Raw genomic sequence first — 25,082 nt, forward strand, 5'->3', positions numbered from 1 at the left:
TCCCACCCCCTAATAGATAAAAGCAGAAAGGATGCTCTGTGATCTCAGCCTGCTTTAGAAAGTTTGCGGCTCTTTTAGGATATTCCACCTGGGAACCTTATTGGTTCCCTGAAGGGTGGTGGGTTTTCTGAGAAATCTGTCGATTCCCCCAGGAAGAAGGATCTGCTATTGACACTAGGCTGAAGCCGGGTCCCAATCCCCGCTCCCCGCTCCGTCCAGCTCCTAAATCATCGCCTGCTTGTAGCAGCCAGGTCTGCAGAGGCGGCCCGGCGGGGCAGGCTCGGTGGCTGCGCGCTCGGCCCGCGGGCCGGAGTCGGGAGGGAGCGGGAGGGCGGGGGCGGCAGGAGGCCATGCTTCCAGCTGCGGAGGCTGCTACACAGCTGGGGCGATCGCAGTCACCTGCGCAGTGCTGTCACCCTTGCTCTCCCGCTGCCCGGCTCCAGGCCGGGGGACTTTGCGGTTGGAAGCGAGGAGGGCGCCTGGCGTAGGCGGCGGCGGGTGTGGGCCGAGCCGGTATTTATAGCTCGGTGACAGCAGCGGCGGCCGCGACGCCGCCGGCCCGTCTCGCCGCGCTTCCCAGCGAGGCCGCCGGCGCGGCAGAGGGCTCTGCTCGACCCAGCCTCCCGTGTGCAGACGCCCGGAGCCCCGCGCGGCCCGCTCGGGTGAGTACGCGGGCCCGGGGCTGGGCGCGCCTCCCCCGCCGCGCGGTCCAGCCGCAGCCGAGCCCTCGGCGCCGTCCTGCCCGCAGCCGGGCTGTCAGCAGCAGCGTTGCTTCCTCGTAGTTGCCGGCGAGTGAGGAGGCGACCGCGAAATCCCGGCCCCCTAGTCCCCCCCGGCGACCTTTCCGCTCCGTTTCTGAGAATGGCATTCGGAGAGACAGGGTGAGGTGTCCGGGAGGGAGACCCGCACCAGCCCTTCTGGGTTAGGGCAGGGGAGGCTCCTAAGCGAATGCCTCTAGGTGGGAATTCTCAAACTCCCGGCTCCCCGCGATAAGGGACATAACCGGAACAGACCTTGAACTTTCCTCGCTTCAGTGATTCCTAGGGTAGGAAGTGAGTAAAAGCCCTATCTTTTGTTTGTTAATTAAATTAACAGGTTGCAGTCCCTTTGTATCTTATTTAAAAAAAAAAAAAAATGACTTGGGTGTTTACTGACTTCATCATGACTAAATAAAACTGTTCTTCGATTCCTGTGTTTGAAAATGCCACAGGCCCACAAGTGTGTTTGACCCATGTGGTAACACTTTGGCTGCCATTATTCATCCCACCCACCGTGGAACAATACACTCAGTGTGTGTATCTGGGATAAACATCACATGTTATTTTAGTATTATATGTAGATAAAAGACTTATAAAGTAAAAAAAGAAAAAAAATGAGTGAAAGTATGTTGAACATAAGGAAATTTATTCACCCCTCCCCCCCAATTAAACAATCTATTGTCTGAAATCCAAAGTCTGAAATCCAAAGTAGGACTTTTAGAAGCTTTCAGGGTTTTGTTTTGTCTTCTGAAAAAATTTCTTCCAATTTCTTAAATATAAAAAGTAGTAGAATCTTTTAAAAAAAAGTAATTTTGTTGTAATAAATTGACTTTTTACCATGGATCTATTGATCTAACTTTTTTTTTTTTTCCAGTCTTGATAGTTGGAAAGTAATTATGGATTTTGACATTTTGACTCAGGTATTCATTCTCTCCCTTCCCCAGTTACCCCTCCTCCAAAAAAAAATCTGGTCCTTTTGATCAGAAAGTGTACTTGTCAATTCTATTTAATTTGCTACTTTGAACTGCCAATGGCTTAAAAATAATTTTAGATGTGAGTGAATATTATTTTACTCTTTAATAGTTAATTTCTTTGGCAAATTGTGTTTAGGATAAGATCGTGGACATCCGTTTTTTATTATTGAAAAGAATGTTTAAATGTTTTTTTATTTTTATTGTGCTTTAAGTGAAAGTTTACAGTTCCAGTTAGTTTCTCATACAAAAGTTCCTATACACATTTTTACGTGACCCTAATTGCTCTCCCTATAATGTGACAGCGCACTCCTCCTTTCCACCCTGGTTTTTCCCGTGTCCATTCAACCAGCTCCTGTCCCTTTCTGCCTTCTCATCTCACCTCCAGATAGGAGTTGTTCATTTAGTCTCATGTATCTATCTTCTTGAGCTAGGAAGCACACTCTTTGCGAGTATCATTTTATGTTTTATAATCCAGTCTAATCTTTGTCTGAAGAGTTGGCTTGGGGAGTGGTTTTGGTTTTGGACTACCAGGGTTTAGAGACCATGTCTTCTGGGGTTCCTCCAGTCTCAGACCATTAAGTCTGGTCTTTTTACTAGAATTTGAGTTCTTCACCCCACTTTTCTCCTTCTCTGTCAGGGACTCTCTCTTATGTTGCCTGTCAGGGCAGTCATTGGCGGTAGCCAGGTACCATCTAGTTCTTCTTGTCTCAGGCTGGTGGAGTCTCTGGTTTACGTGACCCTTTCTATCTCTTGGGCTCATATTTTCTTTGTGTCTTTGGTGTTCTTCATTCTCCTTTGCTCCAGGTGGGTAGGGACCAGTTGATGCATTAAACATTTTTAAAGAATTCATTGGTGATTGCTTTTTAACTTTATAACATGAAAGGACTCATAAATATTTTGTCATTTCAGTGAAAACTTGGCTAATGTCTTTGTTCAGAGGACCCCCCAGACCTACTTTGCTTTTACATTTTCTGTTTTGAAAATTTGCATTGTTCTTTTTTTTTTTTTAAGGATTGCAGGATAAGAAGGATAGAAGAAAATCACTTAAAGATTGAAACAATGTGAAGAGAAAGTCTAGGAAGTGATGTAGGGATGTGATCCTCTAATTAGCTAGGGTACACAAATATCATCCTGTTATCCATTCAAAGTCACTTATGGTGGTTTCATTGATTGACCTAAAAGGTTGCTTTTTATTTAAAAGGCCATGCGGTCTCTTGTATTGGACTGAGAGTAAGAAGTTCCAACTCTGCTTTGTTATTACTGCTGTTTGTTGTTTTTAAACTTGTCATAAGTACTTGCATTATGTAGAATGCCATGCATCATCTCCTCATGCTTGTTTTTTCATCTGACAATTTAGTGTAATATACTAAGACCTACCCTTCAGGGCTGGTCCAGACAAATCTGTATTTGTTTTCCCTGCCTTTCTGCCATTTCTCTTTTTACAGACTTGGTGTCCCATTATCTAGATTCTATGCTGTCTGGAATGGAATCCTCAGTGTTTTGTTTCTTACCCAAGGCTGGTTTTTTATCTATCCATCATGGATCCTTCTATTCATGTTTTCATCCATCAGCGAATATTTATTGAGTACCTAGAGGTGCAAGTCACTACCATGTACTTATATTTCCTTCCTTCCCATTGGAACTTGATTCTGAATTCTACATTACTCAGTGTAGGGAACATAGTAGTAATTAAGAGTACTGACTTTGGGGTCATATAGAAATAGTTCTTGTTCCTGCCAGTTTTTAGTTATATGACCTTGGGCACGTTATAGCCTCTCTGAACTTCCACTTCTTCGCTGGTGAAATCTAAAGTGTTGGAATAAGGATTAATTGAGATAGTACATTAAAAATTCCTTTCAAGAGCCCCACACATAAAGTTGATATTATTTTCATGCTCATTTTAAAGGGAGATGACCAAAAGTAATTTTACATTGGCCTTCAGGGTTGGAATCACCTGGAAATGACCAGGTACTTTTCAGATGTAATTTCCTTTAATATTCACAATAACTCTATAAAGAAAGTACTTTTATTAGTATTTTACTGGAGTCCCAGAGAGAATAGGGATTTGCCCAAGTACACAGAGCTAGCAAGTGGTAGAGACAAGTAGAACTATGGGAGACCATATTCCTTCTACTACATTATGCTGCCTTCTGAAAACAAATATTCCTGATTTCCTTGATCATTTCTATAGTGTCATTCTAAGGGTGTAATTTTTATTCATTAAAAACACTAAGAGGTAAAATATATAAATATAGGCTATTATCATTATTTGGAGCCCTGGTGGCTTAGTGCTTAAGAGCTTGGCTGCTAACCAAGTGGTCAGCAGTTCCAATCCACCAGCTGCTCCTTGGAAACCCTACAAGGCAGTTCTAATCTGTCCTATAGGGTTGCTATGAGTGGGAATAGACTTGATGACAATGGGTTTGGTTTTGGGTTTATCATTATTTATCTTTTAGGGAAATAATTTAAAATTCTGCCTTTTTGACATGCAAATTTAAAAATGATTATATCCTTGGGATTAATTGAAATGATTTTGAAAAGTGTTCTTTTAACTGTGAAGAACTTTACATATAGTCGTATAATAGTACCAGTGGGTGATTGAATAAAATAGTCTTTAATTTTGGTACTAATACAGCTAAGAACTATCCAAAACACAGTAGTATGCTTCACAAAGTACATACCACAAAAAACAAAGTGTAAGAGGTCTTTTTAAAAATTATTTTTCAAGAAATTGGATTCAAGGTGTTGAAATAAAGTTCACAAAATACATCTTGGCCAAGTATCAGGTGTAGTCATTTTAATAAGTCCTTTAATGAGAGCTAAGAAGGGTCACAGTTGGAATATCAGACATAAATAGCCAAGGATTGTAAAAAATCTGGAAAAATTCCTTTTTTTATCCTAGAATGGTACTTCACAAAGAAAATGATCTGTTTGTTACCTAGTTAGGTATAACTACATGCTAAAATCTACATTAAAAAAAATCTACATTAGTAGAGTAAAATACAGACTGGCACTTTTGTGCTTTGGGTCCTGTGTTCTTGGCTAGTGGTGATGTCTTTTGTATAGCATATTAGTTCATCAAGAACTTTTCTCATGTACATCCATAAATTTTTGTTAATGAGAGTAGTATACTCCATCTTGTTTGTAATTGTCATTATGTAAAAACTATAGTTTGGGCCAGGATTCCTGCTGAGAAATATGAAATTCATACTCTTGAAATCCTTGAGTGCTTTCATTTTTTTGTAAAGATGCTAATAAGTAATGAAGGTAGGGCATTCCAATTTAATCAAACAAATTATTAGAGCATCAATGTTGCCCTATTTTAGGACCTGATTTTTTACTTAAACTATTGGGGTTGCCTCTAAGCTGTTCTCCCCACTTCCATCATGCCTCATACAAATTCATCCTTTTCTAAGCAGGCAGAGAAACCTTTCCAAAACCCCGCCCCAATCAATCATATTATTCTTCTGCTCTGAAGATTATTATTTCTTTGATGATTCCCTATTCTATACTCAGTAAAATACAGACTGACACTTTTGTATACCCCTCCTTGATCTGGCCCCAAATTATCTTTGACTGTTGCAGACACTCCCAAGCACCCTGCATGTTAACCACACAGAACTACTGCTGCGTCTCCAAACCTATTGCAGACGGTATCCTTTGTGTCTTTGCTCAAAATTTTTCGCAATTTGAATGTTGTTTTCATTCAGTCATTTCTCCTTTGCATTCCTCTCCATTATTAGCCTTTAGTACAATGTGAAATACTGGCTTGTAGTAAAATGCATAAAATATAGAGTATAAATACTAGCCCCTCTAGAGGTGGAAACCATGACCAAAGGCCTATGGATGATAAGTTAGGATATAAAATTACAGCCTGGGATTACCAGCATCTTCATTACTATTGTTATATGAAATAAAGGTTTCCAACATGCGAATAGTGGCATCTATCTAATGATGTCACTGTTTAAGAGATGAAATTATTCAACTGTGTGGCTTAGTCTAGTTCTGAGAGATGCAATGTTCTATATAAGCATAGTTAGGAGAACACAGAATAAACATCAGCAATACAATGCAAAAGGACAATCAGTTCAATTCAACTACTTATGTTGATGCTCAAGGAAGAAAAAAATTCTAGCAATCCTGTGGTCACATGATCACAGTACTTTCTGATCATGCTACCAAGGTCAATATGAATAGTAATAGTAGACTCATATATCATAGATGTACTGCGACTCTTTTATATCAGACTGGCTTTGTTATCAGGAACTTTCTCACCAACATGTAAAGGACGAGATTTCAGAATTTATGACCTTGTGTGTGAGAGCATAGCATAGAGTGTTGAGGTCAGGCTTTGTGTCCTGGCTCTGCCATTGATAAGTTTTGTTATCTTGTACAAGTTTCTAAGCTTCTCTAAGTCTCAGCTTCAACATTTATAAAACGGAGAAAATAAGAGTATTCTCTTCATTGGACTGCTATGAAATTTAAACAAGCTAATGTTTGTAAAGCTCATTAGCAGTGTCTGGTATATAGAAGTTCTCAATAAGTGTTAGCCATTAATAATAATAATAATACAGAACCTGGTGCTAAAAATGAGATGGTGTTGGGTGGTGGTGCATCAGTACTGCTGTTTGGCCCAGTCGTCATTGCAGGCTTTGGATTTGCTGCTCTTCTCCTCTGTTTCTGGAAGCTGAATAGCAGGTTGCTCTGCCTCTTCATCTCACTTAAACAAAGAGGGACTTCCCTGAGTATACCATTCAACTCATCCAATAAGTGTTTATTGATGCCCACTGTGTGCCTAGCACTGTACTGTGTCTGGAAGTAAATAGCCCTACTTCTGAGGAGCTTATGACTTAATGAGGAGATAAACATATAAACAGCTGATTTCACTCTGCTGTGCTAAAAGCTAAGATAAAAACATTCTCATCTGTGGTTGGAGAACTGATTTAAAAAATTAAGTGATTTGTAGACTATGTGCAGTGTGTAGCATAGTCCATTTGAACCATCTCGATCCTGGGTTATTGACATTAGAGTTACCAAATCATCATATTAGTCATAAGTATGCTCTGTGGAAACTACAAAGGAGAAAACAGTTTTGTTATTCTGTATACTATCAAGAACTAGAGGAACTAGAAAACAGGGCCAAGAAGACCAGGGATACTTTTGACAGTCTCATGTATGAGCCATGAAGTGGGGATAAGCAGAATTGTTACCCAAGTTGTTCCGTAGGTGTTTGAAATTTGGGGCCCCTGGAAGACACCACTTCAGCACCTGGATTATGAGTCAGGAATATATATCAGCCATATTTAGCCTAAAATAAAAAGACCAAATAATCAATAATTGGGTCCTATTGCTGTATCGTCTGCTAGCATTTACGTCACTGAAATTGTTAGTTGAGATGAAGAATAAGCTGTAAATATGATGGAAATATAATATTGGGAGAAGCACTTCCAGCTTTGTGGTCTTTATTATAGCGATCAAAAGCTCAGAGTGGATTTGGATTCAAATTCTGGCTCTTTCATTTACTGAGTATGTGAAATAAACAGGCAACAACTGCAACTACTCTGATCCTCCATTTTCTTCCCTGTAACGTGGGAGTGATAGTGTCATTCATAGCGTTACTGTGGAAATTTAATAAAGCCATGCAGTAGTACAGGATTGTTGCTAGAGACTTTAGTTCTCTTTTCTGAAACAATATAAATACTGGAGAGGGATAAAAAAATAGCTAACTCCAAATTGTCTTGATCTAATTCAGTTCAGGCATTTGGGCATTACATAGCCCTCAAAGCAAGATTCTGAAGTTTTAAAAAAGCAAATAAAATAATAAAAATAAGTATATATCAGTCCTCCACAAAGCATTTATTTAAAAAATTATAAAAGTCATATGTATTCAACATTTTGGATCCTGCTGCCTTGACTGGCACGGAGAGTGAAGGGAGGTGCAGGAGCTGGTAGAGGCGGCAGTTACCCCAGAATTCCTTACTGGTAAGAGAAGCAATTGAATAACCTGTTATATCAGTTTCTTAAATAATACCTCTGTCCAGTTCCCATGGACATGTAGGAACTATTCCTGCTTTAAGCCTTATTGGTTTTTCAGATGATTTCTGTATATTTCTCTTGTGATAGTGGTCTTTTGAATTTCCAAAGGTGTTGCATGAAATTGAGTTGACAGCTGACCCATTCTGGCATCCTTGCACATAGGATATCATGAAAATGCATCATGTTTGTTTTTATTCTTCCTGCTTGCTCTGCGCTCTCTTTGTTGTGAGCACCGCATGTGTAGTAGGTCTCTGCTTGCAGTGGGTGATGAGCCTTATATTGAAAAAAAAAAAAAAAAAACATCTGCTGTAGTTACCATTCCCAAGCAATCTGAGCGGCAGCCCCTGGGAAGAGTTATTTCAGAGTGTTAATGAAGATCACAAGGAATTCGAAGTTGCTTAGAAGGATTCTGAACCCGAGGCACGATGACTATTTGTTTTGCTGAATTTTACTGCCAGTTCCTTAGGATGTTTACATTGCTTTTGTAAAATGGTTAAGACAAGTCTTCATTAGATTATGGGTTTAATTGGCACTCACTAGCTCAGAATATTGGACTGGGACTTGGGAGCATTTGAGCCTATTCCCAGCTTTTCCACTGACTTAGAGTTACCTCAGGCTTGTGGCTTGATTTCTATATTACCAACCATGTGTAAAATGAGAATATTTTCAACGGACACTTTTTTTCTGAAGTGCTTATGATTCTTGAAGGCTGTTTGCATTTACATATTTTATTCCTGGGCCTTAAAAGTATACATTACAGAGTTAATATAATTGTCTTCCAGGGCAGTAGATTTCCAGACTTGCAAGGGATGATGTCCCTGGGGCTAGGCCCTGGGCCTGCCCTCAAAGGCAGGGAAAATGCCTGGAGCTGCTCTGGCTGCCTGTAGGGCATGGTGATTAGGCCCTGGGATCAGTCTTCAGGGGCTACTATCAGAGCTTTCTCACTGGGTGATTTGGGGCAAGTTGTGTAATCTCTGTGAGCCTCAGTTTACTCTCCTGTAAAATGAAGTGATGGGAATGATGATAACAATATTTCAGAGGTTGTTATGACAATAATGAAATCATAATGTATGCAGACGTCCAGAACGCCTGGCCTGTAAGGTGTTACAGGTTTTATAAGGGTCCAGTCAATAGACACCCTTCTTCCTTCTTTGAACTCTAAATAAGTTGAAAGAGAAGGAAAAAAATTGGCAGGTTGTGGTCAAACTGTAGCTTTTATTATTTTTTTTAAATCCCAGACCTTTTTTTTTTAATGCATCCTTTGGTTTCTGAATGCCATATGCAAAACTTCACTGAAATGTTGTTATTGTTGTTAGGTGCCGTTGAGTTGGTTCCGACTCATAGCGACCCTATGCACAACAGAACGAAATACTGCCTGGTCCTGCGCCATCCTTACAATTGTTGTTATGATTGAGCCCATCGTTGCAGCCACTGTGTCAATCTTTCCTCTTTTCCGCTGACCCTGTACTCTGCCAGGCATGATGTCCTTCTCCAGGGACTAATCCCTCCTGACAACATGTCCAAAGCATGTAGGATGCAGTCTCGCCATCCTTGTCTCTAAGGAGCACTTGGGCCACACTTCTTCCAAGACAGATTTGTTTGTTCTTTCGGCAGTCCGTGGTATATTCAATATTCTTCACCAACACAATTCAAAGGCGTCAACCCTTCTTCCGTCTTCCTTATTCATTGTCCAGCTTTCACATGCATATTATGTGATTGAAAATACCATGGCTTGGGTCAGGTGCACGTTAGTCTTCACGGTGACGTCTTTGCTCTTCAACACTTTGAAGAGGTCCTTTGTAGCAGATTTGCCCGATGCAAAGAGTCTTTTGATTTCTGGATTGCTGCTTCCATGGCTGTTGATTGTAGATCCAAGTAAGATGAAATCCTTAACAACTTCAGTCTTTTCTCCATTTATCATGATGCTGATTGGTCCAGTTGTGATGATTTTTGTTTTCTTTAAGTTGAGGTGTAATCCATACTGAAGACTCTGGATCTCCATTAGTAAGTGCTTCAAGTCCTCTTCACTTTCAGCAAGCAAGGTTGTGTCATCTGCATATTGCAGGTTGTTAATGAGTCTTCCACCAATCCTGATGCTCTGTTCTTCTTTGTATAGTCCAGCTTCTCAGATTATTTGTTCAGCATACAGATTAAATAGGTATGGTAAAAGAATACAACCCTGACGCACACCTTTCCTGACTTTAAACCAATCAGTATCCCCTTGTTCTGTCCGAACAACTGCCTCTTGATCTATGTAAAAGTTCCTCATGAGCACAATTAAGTGTTCTGGAATTCCCATTCTTAGCAGTGTTATCCATAATTTGTTATGATCCACACAGTCGTATGCCTTTTCATAGTCAATAAAACACAGGTAAACATCCTTCTGGTATTCTCTGCTTTCAGCCAGGATCCGTCTGACATCAGCAATGATATCCCTGGTTCCACGTCCTCTTCTGAAACCGGCCTGAGTTTCTGGCAGTTCCCTGTCGATATGCTGCAGCCGTTTTTGAATGATCTTCAGCAAAATTTTGCTTGCGTGTGATATTAATGATATTGTTCTATAATTTCCACATTTGGTTGGATCACCTTTCTTGGGAATGGGCATAAATACGGATCTCTTCCAGTCAGTTGGCCAGGAAGCTGTCTTCCATATTTCTTGGCATAGACGAGTGAGCACCTCCAGCACTACATCTGTTAGTTGAAACATCTCAACTGATATTCCATCAATTCCTGGAGCCTTGTTTTTTGCCAATGCCTTCAGAGCAGCTTGGACTTCTTCCTTCAGTACCATCGGTTCCTGATCATATGCCACTTCTTGAAATGGCTGAATATCGACTAATTCTTTTTGGTATAATGACTCTGGAAAATATTTTTTTCTTTTTTTTTTTTTAATTTAGGTGAAGGTTTACAGAGATTACTTTTTCATTAAATAAATTAAATAAACAATTAATACACATATTGTTTTGTGACCCCACGACACGTCAACACTCTCCCCTTCTTGACCTTGGGTTCCCCATTCCCAGCTTTCCTGTTCCCTCCTGCCTTCTTGTTCTTGCCCCTGCGCTGGTGTGCCCATTTAGTCTCATTTTGTTTTATGGGCCTGTCTAAGCTTTGGATGATGGGTGGACCTCAGGAGTGACTTCAGAGCTGAGTTAAAAATGTGTCTGGGGGCCATACTCTTGGGGTTTCTCCAGTCTCTGTCACACCAGTAAGTCTGGTCTCTTTTTGTGAGTTAGAATTTTGTCCCACATTCTTCTCCAGCTTTGTCTGGAACCCTCTATTGTGATCCCTGTCAGAGCAGTTGGTGTGGCAAGCTGGGCACCATCTAGTTGTTCTGGACAGTCTGGCGGAGGCTGTGGTAGTTGTGGTCCATTAGTCCTTTGGACTAATCTTTCCCTTGTGTTTTTGGTTTTCTCCATTCTCCCTTGCTCCAGATGGTGTGGGACCAGTGGAGTATCTGAGATGGCCATTCACAAGCTTTTAAGACCCCAGATGCTACTCACCAAAGCAGGATGTAGAACATTTTCTTTATAAACTATGTTATGCCAGTTGAGCTAGATGTCCCCCCAGACCATGGTCCCTAGCCCTCAGCCTTAAATCTCAGATTTGATCAGCTTTATTATTGGGGTGTGGGGCGGGGGGAGATGAGGCTTAATTTGAGAGGTAAATGGACTCATCAGAACCAAATCAGAAAATTAGACTTAATTACCCAGCCACAAACCCTGGTGGATCTGGGCAGGCCTCCCCATGTGAAGGATATAGCCTGTGTTTTTATGGGCAGGCTGGTTCCCAAAGACGAGAGAGGAAGGAGCTGAGTCGATTACGCCCAGTTTATTCTTCCCAAAATGTCCCAACAGATAAGTCAGCCCACATGCCCTGCCTGGAGTGGTGAAAGAAAAGTGGCAGAGAGAGGCCAGGCCTTACACCAGATGAGTTTCTTCCACATGGAAGAATCACTTCCCCTAAGAACCTTCAACCAGGGATAGCTATTTGTTATTGTGAAGCTGCAGTCAGACGGCCTAGATGCAGTGTTCAAGGGTCCAGAAATATTGTTTTTAAGCCATTGGTTCTTTTCTTTGGCTGCACCTTGATATCACTTATGGTGTTTTGTAAAAAGAACAAAAAACATGCATATGCTCGAGCACCACTCCAGACCTACTGAGGAAGACTTTGGAGGTGGGGCCCTGGACATGTGCATTTAAAGAAAGCTTCAGTTCTTCCAGTGCAAATCCAGGTGAGGACCCACTGCTGTAGGTGTGCTGCTTATTGTGTGGTTTTCTACCATGCCTCTGTGCATATGCCTTTCCCACTGCCTGAATTGAGCATCCTAGCCTTCTTCACCTGGGCAAAAATTCTACTCATCCTTCAGCAGTGGAGTTGGCCATGTCCTCCTCTGCAATCTTCCCTGCTCCTTCCCCTGTCTTCCTCACTCCCTGCAAGCAGAGATTCCTTCTGGCTGCAAGCTATTTCAAAAAATGTATTCTGTGTTGAAATTATTTTGATAACTACATGTGAACATTTCTGCAAAATCTCATATACATACACACACTTGTAAATGTACAGAAAAAGATCTGAAAGTACAGCCACCAAATTTTTATGCTATCTTGACTGTGTTGTGGGGGATTTGAGTAGAGGAGGATGTTTAATTATTTTTTTGGTAATAAGTACTCAGCTTACTCTTATATAGTTTTAATTTTTAAATAAGTGTATTTTGATGATAAGATAAAAATAACAGTATAAAAGAGGAAATGCATTGTGTTGATTCTATGCACTGCATTTCCTCCTGCGAGGACTTCTACATGTCATCTCAGTCACAGTCCTGATTTTGGACAGGGTTCTGCCCTCTTGTGTGCCTCTTTCTCTACACTGTTATTTTCCTTTCTTAGATCCTCAAATGATCAGACTTAGATGAAGTGGAAGGGACAATTCAACTTCCCTCAATTTCAGAATTGTGTTTGTGCCATGAATAGAAAGCAAAATCCAAAACCAAACCCATTTCCATCAACTCTGACTTATGGCGACCCTGGGTGGTGCACGCTGATTGTGCTAGACTACCAACCAAAAAGTTCGTGGTTTGAACCCACCCAGCAGTGCTGTGGAAGATCTGTTTCTGTAAAGATTATAGCCAAGAAAATCCTAGGGAGCTCAGGTCTACCCTGTAACACGTGGGGTCACCATGATAAGTAGGAACAGGTATCATCTTTTCAAATACCTTTTTATTGAGGTGTTATAAATTTGAACATAGGAAGAGAGAGCTGACTTGTATTCTTGCTCTAACCATATGTATCTTTTCTTATACAGGTAAACTACAGAATTGAAGTTTTGAAGAATGGGTAAAGACTTTCGTTATTATTTCCAGCATCCCTGGTCTCGCCTGATTGTGGCTTATTTGGTGATCTTCTTTAACTTCTTAATATTTGCGGAGGACCCAGTTTCTCATAGCCAAACAGAGGCCAATGTTCTTGTTGTTGGAAACTGTTTTTCATTTGTAACAAATAAATACCCTAGAGGAGTTGGCTGGAGGCTTTTGAAGGTGCTTCTATGGCTACTTGCCATTCTCATAGGACTAGTAGCTGGCAAATTTCTGTTCCATCAACGTTTGTTTGGTAAGTACCATCACCCATGAAATGTAACATTGCTGATTATTTAATTTCTATTCTCCAAGATAAAGCATTTTCTAAATGCTAATATTGGTTGCATCTTAGTTTGTCCTCCAGTCTTGATTTGTTATGCACTGTTGTAACTAGGTTCTTCAGCTATTCTCTATTAAATGATGTGCTTTTCCTCCTGCTTAAGGAAAATTAGTAGAGATAAAATTAGTACCAAACTTAATGGAAAAAATGGCTTTAGTGCTAAAATGAATTTGTGCATGTAACCTTATTTAGAGTAGACAATAAAACAGCTCTTCTCCCATAAGTAGTACCTAAGTGTGGTATAATAAAGACATAGTAAATCATAAAGAGGGTGCCACCATATCATATTAATTTTTCATTAAAGAATGCTAACCATTGCCCATATACTTACACATGTTGTTCATTCAGGGGATTAAAAGTGGAACCCTAAGTTTTTACCCTCAATTTTACTTTTTTTTTTTTTAACATTTGCTTTAGAATGTTTATTTTGAGCCTATTCAATCACAGAACAGCATATTAGTAAAAATCTCTTGGTAGTAACCAAGAGAAATCAAGACCAATTAGCTTTAGTTAGAAAGGTGACTTACTACAGTGAAACTGAAGCCATCTACTAAGTAGGTTCTTGTCAAGCAGACCACAGAACTGAAGTCAGCCAGACACAGGGTTGGAAGAACAGAAAGGCGTATTTACAGTTTGCAAACTGGGAGACAGGCAGGGTCTTGTGACCTAAAGCTGCCCGCTCTCCGAACCAGGGAAGATTTGGTCCTTTTATAGGAGGTGAAATACATATGCATGAGCAGTGAAGGGAGGATCTTCAGCCTTGTGATAGGAAGATGTACGTGCAGTCCATGTATGCCTAATTCTTAGTGACTAGGCCTTTGTGTACGGTTGTAACATGGTGATTGATTGGTACTGTCACCCCAGGAAGGTCACATAGCAGAAGAATTTGGAGTCAGTACGCCTGCGCCATAGCCTCTTGCCAGGAGAAGAGTAGAAACTTGGGGATTCAACCAATCATGGTGAAGTGCTGTGGCAAGAGTAGACTTTCTGAAAAACAACTATTATGGGATGGTTAATAACCTTTTCATGACCGCCTGCTTCAAAACTGTGAGAGCCAGAACTTGGCGGGACTGGCATGTTTTTCTGGGTCGTACAAATTTTCTGCCTTTTACAGGGTGCAGTCTTACTGCTTTTCTGCCACTCTCTATTGGCAGAAAATATTTGAGTTTCCTTCTCTGACAGATTTCTACCTTACTCAGGTTCCAGTTTTTGCAGGTTTTACTGTATAAGGAAATTGGGGTATTTCACAGAGACCAAGGATAGGATTAATTCTGGGCATTAGATAACTTGAAACAGGCTTGGATTCCATCAGGAAGCTCTTGGTCTTGTCTCCTCTGTGTGTATCTGCTTCATTTTCCTTTCACACTGAATATCAGTTTACATCTACCCAGAGAGACTGGCTTGACTTGCTTGGTCCCAGGTTTAAACTCCCAGGAAAGGAACTGAAGTTGACCTAGTTTGCCTGTGGTTCCCAACTCTGGTCTGATGGATTTTGTCCAGGAGGTGAGTGTCATTCATTCAGTCAATATTCATTGATCCCTTATTACATGCCCAGCACTATTCTAGACAGTGACTCAAACAGACAAGGTCTCTGATCTCCTAAAAGTGTATATCCTACAGGAAGAGAAAGACACTAAACACATAAATATATAATACATGAATAGGTGGTAAGTGTTATGGGGAAAAAGTAAGTATGCTACAGCTGAGTCAGTTAGGAAGCAAACAATAGAGCTTTGGATTTAGCAATTACAAGATCACAGGTGAATTAGTGAGAGTATTTTTAATTCAGAGGTTGGGCTAGAAACAGACGGAAATGATTTAAGGAATAAACAAATATTTTGAGTATTATATTGTGCATATAGTATTACATGGTATTACAAATGGAGCCCTGGTGGCTCACGGGTTTACTGTTACGGCTGCTAATCAAAGATTGGCAGTTCAAATCCACCAGCTGCTCAGTGGAAACCCTATGGGGCAGTTCTACCCTGCATCCTATAGGGTTGCTATGAGTTGGAATAGACTTGATGGCAATGGGTTTGGTTTTGGTTTTATTAATATATATTGTTAAATATGTTCTCAATCTCTATTATCCCTCAAACTTTGCCTTCTGTTTCTGATGCATAAATATATAAAATACACCTATTTTTATTGTATATGTATATGTGTATACATAATATACACATACAGGAGAACATGTACATAGTTTAGGAAGCTTGGTGGGAAATAGAAGAAGAAATGGGATAGTAGGTTAAAAATGGAAGAAAGTGCCAAGGGAAGATTTTCTTGTTAGGCAGTGATGGCTAACTTTTTTTTTGTGGGGGGGAAGGTGAGGTTAATTGACTTGCTTGTAATAGTAGGGGAAAGACCTAGACTGAAGTGCAGATAAAGATATAGAAGACAAGCAGCATCTTTGAAGCTTTCTGTAATCTTGGACTTAAGGCACAAGTAGAAATGTTGGCCTTCGAGAGACCAGGAGAGACCTGGTTCCTCAGAAACAGCCATGAGTGAGGTAAAGATTAATGCTCTAATTAGTGTTTGGCGTAGAAGGGCAGGAAGTTGAAGGTGCTCCTCCTACCTGATCCCCTCTATTTCACTGTGATGAATGAGGAGCTAAAGATAAAAATGGAGGGGTTGGATGGGGCAAGGGGTTTAAGAAAGTGTTCAAGGTTTGGAAAAGCAAACCTAGGGTATGTGGAAGGGAACTGACTAGGGACAAATGAGTTACTGTTTATCACTGAGGTCCTTTGAAGGCAGCCATAATGAATTTGATTGATGTTGTTTTTGAGCAGTTTTCTCTCTGAGAACTCAGTCACCTGGAACAGAACTTGAGAGTGATTCATCCAAGTGGGGACTGCTCAGACTTGCTGCACTGGAAGAAAACAAAAAGAGTGAAAAACAAATTGAGGGTTCTAATAAAAAAGTTATTTAACCGGGGATTCTGGCTACATGGAAAGGAGGGTGAAGAAGTTTCATTTGAATGAAACTGAACAGGTGAAATGGAAATAAGAAAAAAGGTTGGTGGGTGTAGTCAGATGCCATGCAGTAACTGATGTACAGCTATTTTTTAGTGGTGATCATAACTAGGGTGTGAACTTTAGAGAGTGGGAGTAAAACGGAGTGGAGAGATGTTTGGCACAGAGGATATCTAGGAATTGGTGGTTAGTTGAGTCACCAGTAAACATCCACTAAACAAGCGTGGTGTCTAGTATAGTAATTGCATGGATAGAGGAGTTTAAGCGTGAGGGTGAGTGAGTCAGTTTCTAAAAATGGGTGGAGGGTGTTGGGTAGGCAAACAATAGGTATCCATTACAAACAATGGCTGGATGTGTTTGTAACCCATTCAGGAAATTTACTTGGTGTAGAAAGTTAAGGGAAACTTAGATCAAACCACCTATTTTGGAGAAAAGTTATCTGCTGTGTTAAAGATATATTTGAGGTATCTTTAATATAATGGTACGGGCATTAATAATGAGGGCAGGTTATTTGGTTTTGTGATTGCCACATTTTGTTAAGTTATCCTATTGTAAACTCATCTATTAGGTTAAAATCACATTTTAATCATTGCTTCCATTTTGATTCCCCTGTTGGTATAGGTAACTCAGCACCGAAAAATCACTCTAGATTTCAAGTTGTTTACTGAGTACAAATTATTTTAAAATAATACAACTGTGTCCTAGTTTTTTTTTTTAATGTACAATAAGAAAGAGCCTGTATTTGTTATTTCTGCCTTGAAATTTTCCTCTTTTTTATTACTAAAAACATATGAGATTATATGGGGGTATTACAGGAGGAATGATAAGCTTCTGCAGATAGTGCTGAGTAAGATAACCAGACTCCTGATTCAGTTTCCTAATTAACTCCAAACTTGTCTTCTTTTTTTTATCTCCTTTCATCCACCTTCATGGACATTGAGTCTTCTTGGTTATAGAACTCCTAATTACTTCTTCCTAATAGTTTTTTTCCTTCTTCGATTCATTCTGGATTTTGCTATTGGGGTAATTTTTCTAAATGGCTCCTATCATCAGCAGAATAAAATTGAAATGCTTTTAATTTGTAGGGAAAGCTCTTTATGATCTGCTCCTGCCTGACTTCAAACCTGTTCTCTTGACACACACAATGTAGAGAATTATTTGCTAATTCTCAACCACGTGACGTTCTCTCATGCCTCTGTGCCTTTGCATGTTCTCCCATGCCCAGAGTGCTAATTCCTTCTTTGTCAACTTTGTCCTTCACATCCAAGTCCAAGCATTATCACCTGTGTGGAACTCTCTCTAACTCCCCCCTGATTTAATTCATCTTCCCTCCCATTAGTGTCTACCTGCACCAAAGAGAGTATAGCACGTTGCTATGTAATTGACAGCCATGCCACATTATAGAAAGGAAGCGCAGCCACACATGTTCTTATTGGCTTGGTGTGTGATAATTGTCTCTACCTTTGTTCCCAAATAACTAGCATTTATACATAATTTTTTTAAGGCCATATTTAATCCTTTAGCAATTTGTAGATATAAGCTGGTAGTAGGTGGTGGTGATGGTGTTTCTGTGCTGAGAGGGTTATTCTTCATTAGAAGCACAGAAATTTTGTTATAGAAATACCAAAATGCTTTATAGAATGATCAGAATCATTTCGTAAGATCAACTAAACGGTTTCATCTTTTCTTTTGAAATTTGCTTATAAAATGCCAAATATAAATATTAAATAGAATGCCACTACCCCATTCATTACTCCTTTCATTTCAATAACTTGTAAGTCTTTCTTTACTCTTGCATGGAAAGTCTCTTCTTAGTAGACTTCTAAAGGAGAGCATTGCCAACTTGGAACACGTGTGAGGAAGAGTGAATGGTTCTGTGAGCACATGTTTTAATCCAAGTTATTGGTTATTAATTTTATGTTTTGTGAAACATAAATATTATACTTGGCTGGCTATTTAGTTAGCAGCATGAAACCCTCTCGTGATCTATAGTTTGTAGTGGCAATTGTCCCACATAAAAATGGTGACTCATGCAACTGGAAATTACATATTATCAGAGACACAAATGATTAAATATATTTTAAATGATCTCCCTCTCTCTTCACTGTAAGATTGGGATAACTTGAACAAGTTGGTTTTCCTACATATTTGCACTAAACTATTACGAGTATAGACTGGTCACTGCCCCTGTTTTCCTAAATGTGGAAAATAGTTTAGGAGCACAGGTAAAATTAGAATTGGTACACTCAGAATAATTTCTTTAGGTTTAACTTTGAATCTTGTTGAGGTGAGTAGCATATTAGGTTTGTGTTAGGGAAGAGGAGGAGATGCAGTGGGATGGTAGGTTGGATCCCAATTCTTAGGTCTTTAAATGCCAGTCTCATAACCTGGACTTTATGTCTTCTATTGTGGTAGTTGAGTCAAGGCAGGTATTCGAGCTAGGTGTGAGATGATGACAAGACCTTCAAACAGAACATAGGGTATATTGAAGAAGAGGCCATCATGGGAGTGGAAAGGAAGTGGGGTTGTATTTATGAGGGTTTGATTGTTAGGCCAGTCTGCAATAAACCAAAAACCAAACCTGTTGCTGTTGACTCCGACTCATAGCAACTCTATAGGATAGAGTAGAACTGCCCTATAGAGTTTCCAAGGAGCGACTGGTGGATTCAAACTGCCAGCTTTTTGGTGAGCAGTTGAGCCCTTAACTACTGAGCCACCAGTCTGCGATAGGGGAGGGACAATGGGTAGTAGAGCAGGAGGGGGACACATGAGACCCTATGACTCTTCAAAAACAGATGGGACATGAGTTGGTGAAAGTAAAGAGGAATTAATGGTTACTAGAAAAAATTTTTTTTTTTTTTTACTAGAAAGATTGGCCTGTGTGACTGGAGTAGTGATTATCCTATTGAAAAAAAAAAGGCGGGGGGGAGTCTTTCGGAGAGTCCAGCTTGAGAAGAAGATAATGAGTTCAGTAAATGATGGGTTCAGGTAATGTGAACATAGGCAATGGCACGTTTTCCTCTATAGTGCTCAGAACAGCACGGCATGTGTTTACTAAGCTTAGTCCTGGCCCGCCATTTCTTACCAAACCCTGAGGCCAGACGTGTTTCAGGATTAAGTGCCTTGCTTATATTTAGTAGGTCACCCTGCAGGGCCTGAGGAAATACCCCATCACCAAACACATTAATACTTCTGTAGCTAAGTATATACATATTCACATGAAGTGGGATAAAACAGACAACAAACAGGCTGAAATGAGTTCTGGCTAGGCTTTGCTACTGAATAAGTTCAGTTTTGATCAGGTCTTTGTAGCAAGTAAATTACAAAGATGAGAGTTGTCTTAGTTATCTAGTGCTGCTATAACAGAAATACAACAAGTGGGTGGCTTTAACAAACAGAAATTTATTTTCCCACAGTTTAGAAGGCTAGAAGTCTGAATTCGGGGTGCCGGCTCTATGGGAAGGCTTTCTCTCTTTGTTGGCTCTGGGGAAGATCCTTGTTCCTTGGCTCCTAGATGATCTTCATGTGGTGTGGCATCTGTCTTCCTGCTTTCTTACTGTTAACCTGCTCTTTTTATTTCTCAAAAAGAGATTGATTTAAAACACACCTTACACTAATAGTGCCTCATTAACATAACAAAGAAAACCCTTTCCAAAATGAGGTTATAACCACATGAAACCGTTTGATGTTGTGTTGATTTATATAGCAACCCTATACAACAGAGGAAACCCTGGGGGTGTAGTGATTAAGTGCTATGGCTGCTAACCAAAAGTTCGGCAGTTTGAATCCACCACGTGCTCTTTGGACACTGTATAGTGCAGTTTTACTCTGTCCTGTAGGGTTGCTGTGAGTTGGAATTGATGCAACCGGTTTGGTTTTTTGGTTTATAGAACAGAGTAGAAATGCCCAACAGGGTTTCCAAGGCTGTAATCTTTATAGCAGCAGGCTGCCCACATCTTTCTTCCAAGGAGCGGCTGGTGGGTTCGAACTGCCAACATTTTGGTTAGCAGCAGGGCACTTAACCATTGCACCATCAGGGCTCCTAACCACAGGTATAGGGGTTAGGATTCATAACACATATTTTTTGGGGGACACAATTCAACCATAACAAGAGTCTTTTGAATTTCAGAATTGCAGAACTGGATTGTGTGACCTGTACTTGACTGTGGGCAACATTTCACATAAGTCTTTGGTTTCCCCAATATATCCAGCTGCATAAGGTTCCTGATTCTTTTTGAAAAGGCTGTGATAGAAAAAAGAATGGCGTGGCTGATAACTAGATGATTACAAAGAAGACCACGTGTCGAAAGTGTATTTTTCTTGTGTTTATATTATGTAAAATATCGAGGGTTTGCTATTTTCCATGTATCTATGTCTGCTCTAGTTTTAAATAGGAAGTTCCAAAAAAAAATTAAAAAAGCATTCTGAATGTACCCAGAGATTTGAGAAGACATATTCTAGGTTTTTTTTTCTTTCTTTCATTTTATTTTAATAAAAGGCTGTTTCCATAAAATATTAAGTACTCAACAATGTTTTCTTTCAATGAATTTAATAAATTTAAATACCTGTTTGTTTTCTATTATGTTAGCTTTAAGCTTAGTTTGAAAATTCCTTCTTTGTATTTTGAGCTACTCACATGATTTATCATATCAAAATAGAAAAGATTTAGATATTCCAGGAAGTGTGGGCAAGAGAGTCATGGTGATATGGGAATATCAAAAAACAAAGCAACAGACTTCTTCAAGTATTTCTTCAGGTAAGAAGGAAGAATCAGTATTTTAATGCAATGATATGGGTATGATCTGACTTCCTTTGGGTTAATTTGAGATCTGAATAGCTGGATAGTATAAATGACTCTTAAATTTATTCTTGGGTAAAGACAGTTAGTAGTACATAAAAAACATGTATTATTACTACTTAGGGTGACTATCTACAATTGATTATTTTAAGTATTATGTTATCAAGCGATGATCATCTCATTTTGAACAAATGCTATTATATGTAGCCATATGTTACTTATATGGATAGAATATAATTTTAAGCATCCTCCTCTCAAAATATGGTATTTGATATTCATGATAGATATTATTTAAATGCTGTATCAACCATCTTTGTTCCCAGCCAATACATACTGAGTACCAGAATCTTCATTTTTCTAGGCTCTTGAGTTGTCAACACATAGTTCCTTTTTGTAGAGTAAAATGATTTTAGAGCCAGAAGTGACCATAAAAATCAAGTTAGAGAAAAATATTGTTCTAAAGATTGGAGTACCTTCTGGTATAAGAAGGAAGGAAAGAAAGTTTTTGATACACTATAGGTTAGGGAAGGTAGACTGGAAAGTTATTGATATTTAGCGTACAAAACATTCCCAGGGAACACTCCTCTTACATAGGGAAATTCGGCGTGTAAGAGTTATTGAACTTTATAACCTGTTAGAAAAACTTCTCCTATTCCTTTAAAATGTTCTTCTGTCTTGTAGAGCAGGAAAGGAAGGTGAGGCTGGAATCTCAGGCATACAGCCATTTCCTCCTACACTACTTATTAGGTGCCTTCATTAGTTTGTGGTGCAGTGAGTTGCACATCCATTAGCACTAAAGGGCAATCAGCTGCAGCTTTCAGTGTGATAGGATCGTCTGGCTGCTCTAGTTCCCGCTGGACAGAGGATATAAACACTGTAAGAGGATACCTCAAGGACGAAATAAAACTAACTCAGGTTAGAACATTAAAAAGCAATTATCAACCAGGGTACCTTTCTAGGTACTTTTTATTGTACTTAATACAGATGAGTCACTGAGGTGTCAAGGGACCCTTTCCTTACCCGGGCCAATCATCGCCCCCACTCCCTCATCTCATTTCCCACCTGTAGGAGGCAATGGTTCAGAGTTTCTTACAAAGGTGACTGTCAAGTGAAATTGTAGCAGACGGTTCATCCCACACACAGGGTGCTGAGGGATACCACTTCACTAATGAGTGAAATGTAACCAGCCACATTGGAACTTGCAGTTCTTTAACAGTAAAACCCGTTGAACCAAACCTATTGCCGTCAAGTCGATTCCTACTCATAGTGACCCTATAGGGCAGAGTAGAATTGCCCCATTGGGTTTCCAAAGAGCAGCTGGTGGATTTGAACTGCTGACATTTTAGTTAACAGACAAGCTCTTAAGCCACTGTGGCACCAGGGCACCAGTGTTAAACAATACATAGTATAATTCAAAGTGAAGAGTGCTTGATTACTTGATTCATTTAAAACTGAATTGATAGAGGATTTGTTGTTGATGCCCATATAATAGGGTAAATAGTCCTGGTTGAGGAGAAGAATGTGATTTAAAAGGCCACTGAGAAATAAAACTTGCCCCTGGTTTGTTTCCTCTTTTATTAATTCACATAACCAGAATAATTTCTTGATTCTATTTTAAGTGGGTTAAAGCATTATGCTATCTGAGAGGCGTGATGAACAAAAAAGGATGTCAACAGTTGGCATCATTGAGTGAGGTGGGGCCAGAGAGACTGGCACACAGGTGACTGAGTTTAGATAAGTGAGAGGAAGTGGGAGAATATTCTGATGTGGTAGCCATGTTGCTGTGCAGGGGTTTGTGAAGGGGCCATCCAAGGATGTAGGGATACCCAGGGGGACAGGCTGAAATAAGGGGCGAAAGGGTTGTCCAAATACAAACTTTAGTTGTTTCACCATTTTGCCCAGTGGTGGCCCTGAAGCTGTATATCTGGTTTTGAGTATCGGTGGGGGTGGAGTCAGTTCTGTTATCTCTGAATTGTCTTCTTAGCATAGCTGCAACCCAGCATTATTGTTGATGGGTAAACAGAAATGCACAGGGTTGGTGTGCCTGGCTCCAAGGTCACAACAATAGCCAGCAGTAAAATTGGAACATAAACTTGGTCTCCTGATTCCCAGACAGGCGCCTTTTCAGGCCTCCCAGATGGCGAACTGGCAGCCTGCAGCCTTAGGACTGGATTGTGCTGGACCACTTCCTACAGCTTTGCTCTACATTGTCTGTGTTCAGGAATCTTTTCTGGCACTGCTCCCAGCCTGACCAGCCCGCTGTCTTGGGTAAAGAAAGTCATTTATTTGACCCAGCAAGAAGTTTTATGGTTCCAGGATGAAGTCTGTCAATGCTGCTAAGCTCAGAGAAACTCAGCACGGTGCTTCCTGCCCTTGCAGCCTTCAGGAGCCTAGCATTCATTGCTGGACTATACTTCTTCCCTTTCATGTGAGAGGAATGTGATTACACATTAGGATTTTCCCAATCTAGTCCATGCTTGTTATAACACCTTGCATGTCCTTGAGGACATGCCCGTGGAAATGAATAGACCAGCTAGAAGTAGACAAGTGAATACACAGAAAAACCTGAGAGAGCGAGGTAGAACTTGGTCCCCAGCATTTGTTGTCTCCCATCCTTTACGGGTGTGGAGGTAGTGGTAACTGTGTAATAGCTGTGGCCGCGGGGAAGATGGGCCCCAGAGGCAGCTGCTGTAGGGCGATCACAACTGTCTGTCTTTAAAGTTCTGACTCTCAGATCCACCATAAAGCCAGAAGAGCACCTTTCTTTCCCTAGGCATGAATAGATAATGTCTTTATGAGTGGGGGCTGTAGAAATGGGGCTCACAGCCTTCCCAGGTTCTTTCCTCATTATAACCCCAGCCATGCATCTGTTAGTTGAGCCACATGAAAAATAACCCTATCCATTTATTATTAGGTTGCTCTTCTGCTTCTGTTTACAGCCTAAACAGATTACTGAATTCTACCCCCTTCACCAAATTTTGTAAACACAGTGCTTAGTAATCCATAGACAAACCAGGACAGAGAATTTACTAAACAGCTGAATTCTAGATGGCAGACAAAACTGAATATGAAAGAAGATTGTTTTTACTCTTCCTTGGAAAACTGTCAGTGGTGGGTGGAGGAAGATCTTTAGATACAATACTTTTAGCAAGTCTAGACATATTTTGATTCTCTAGTGTTTAAGAGCTTGGCTGTTAACCAAAATGTTGGCAGTTCAAATCCACCAGCCTGCCCCTTAGAAATCCTATGGGGCAGTTCTACTCTGTCCTATAGAGTCACTATGAGTCAGAATCAACTTGGCGGCAATGAGTGTAGACATATTTTAGTCTTAGATATGCAGGAGAGGTTAATAAAAGAGATGTTATACTTTCATTTGAGAAGTATTTGTAGAGTTCCTGTCACATATCAGGCTCAATTGTAGGCACTGGGGATACCGCAGTGATTAGTAACAAAACACTCAAGGTTCTTGTTTTCATATAGGTCTTACATTCAGGTGGGAGAAGTATGGACAATTGTGGTCATTCATGCAATTCATTAAATATTTGTCTCACCATCTCTGGCACACAGTGGGATTATATTTCCTGGTTTTATGATTAGTTCTGGCTAGTTAGTTGTAACAGAGGGTGAAGTGCATTATTTCTGGATTGGAGCATTTGACTGCATATGAAAGACACTATAGTGTTCTTTTTTTCTTCCTTGGCAACCAGAAATGTTCCAGATAGTTGCTGCTCTGTCTGCCTGGGTCTCAGAGTGAAGGCAGTGAGGGGCAGCGCTCTTACATGGCCCTCAAAGGATATGTAGTATGAGGCAGGAATAAACCCTTGTTTTTTTAAGCCACCGAGATTTTGAAG

General features: G+C 40.2%; 1 protein-coding gene across 6 annotated transcripts in view; it reads left to right on the forward strand.

The window, feature by feature from the left end:
* Nucleotides 1–207: 207 nt before the first annotated feature.
* The window catches only part of TMEM117 (transmembrane protein 117), a 568,932-nt gene continuing 544,057 nt past the window's right edge, over nucleotides 208–25,082 (forward strand). The window contains exons 1-2 of one of the 6 annotated variants that reach the window (XM_049882884.1): nucleotides 208–662; nucleotides 1,633–1,678. Coding sequence is in view for 4 of the 6 variants with exons in the window: in XM_049882877.1 (XP_049738834.1) it covers nucleotides 13,098–13,374 (277 nt within the window). In the remaining 2 variants the exon portion in view is untranslated. Of the gene's footprint in view, nucleotides 663–891; nucleotides 1,053–1,632; nucleotides 1,679–13,069; nucleotides 13,375–25,082 lie in introns of those variants that run through there. The other 5 variants (XM_049882877.1, XM_049882885.1, XM_049882878.1 and 2 more) reach the window with 5 other exon arrangements.

This window comes from Elephas maximus, chromosome 4 (assembly GCF_024166365.1).
Source record: "Elephas maximus indicus isolate mEleMax1 chromosome 4, mEleMax1 primary haplotype, whole genome shotgun sequence".
In the NCBI taxonomy this organism is placed as follows: domain Eukaryota; kingdom Metazoa; phylum Chordata; class Mammalia; order Proboscidea; family Elephantidae; genus Elephas; species Elephas maximus.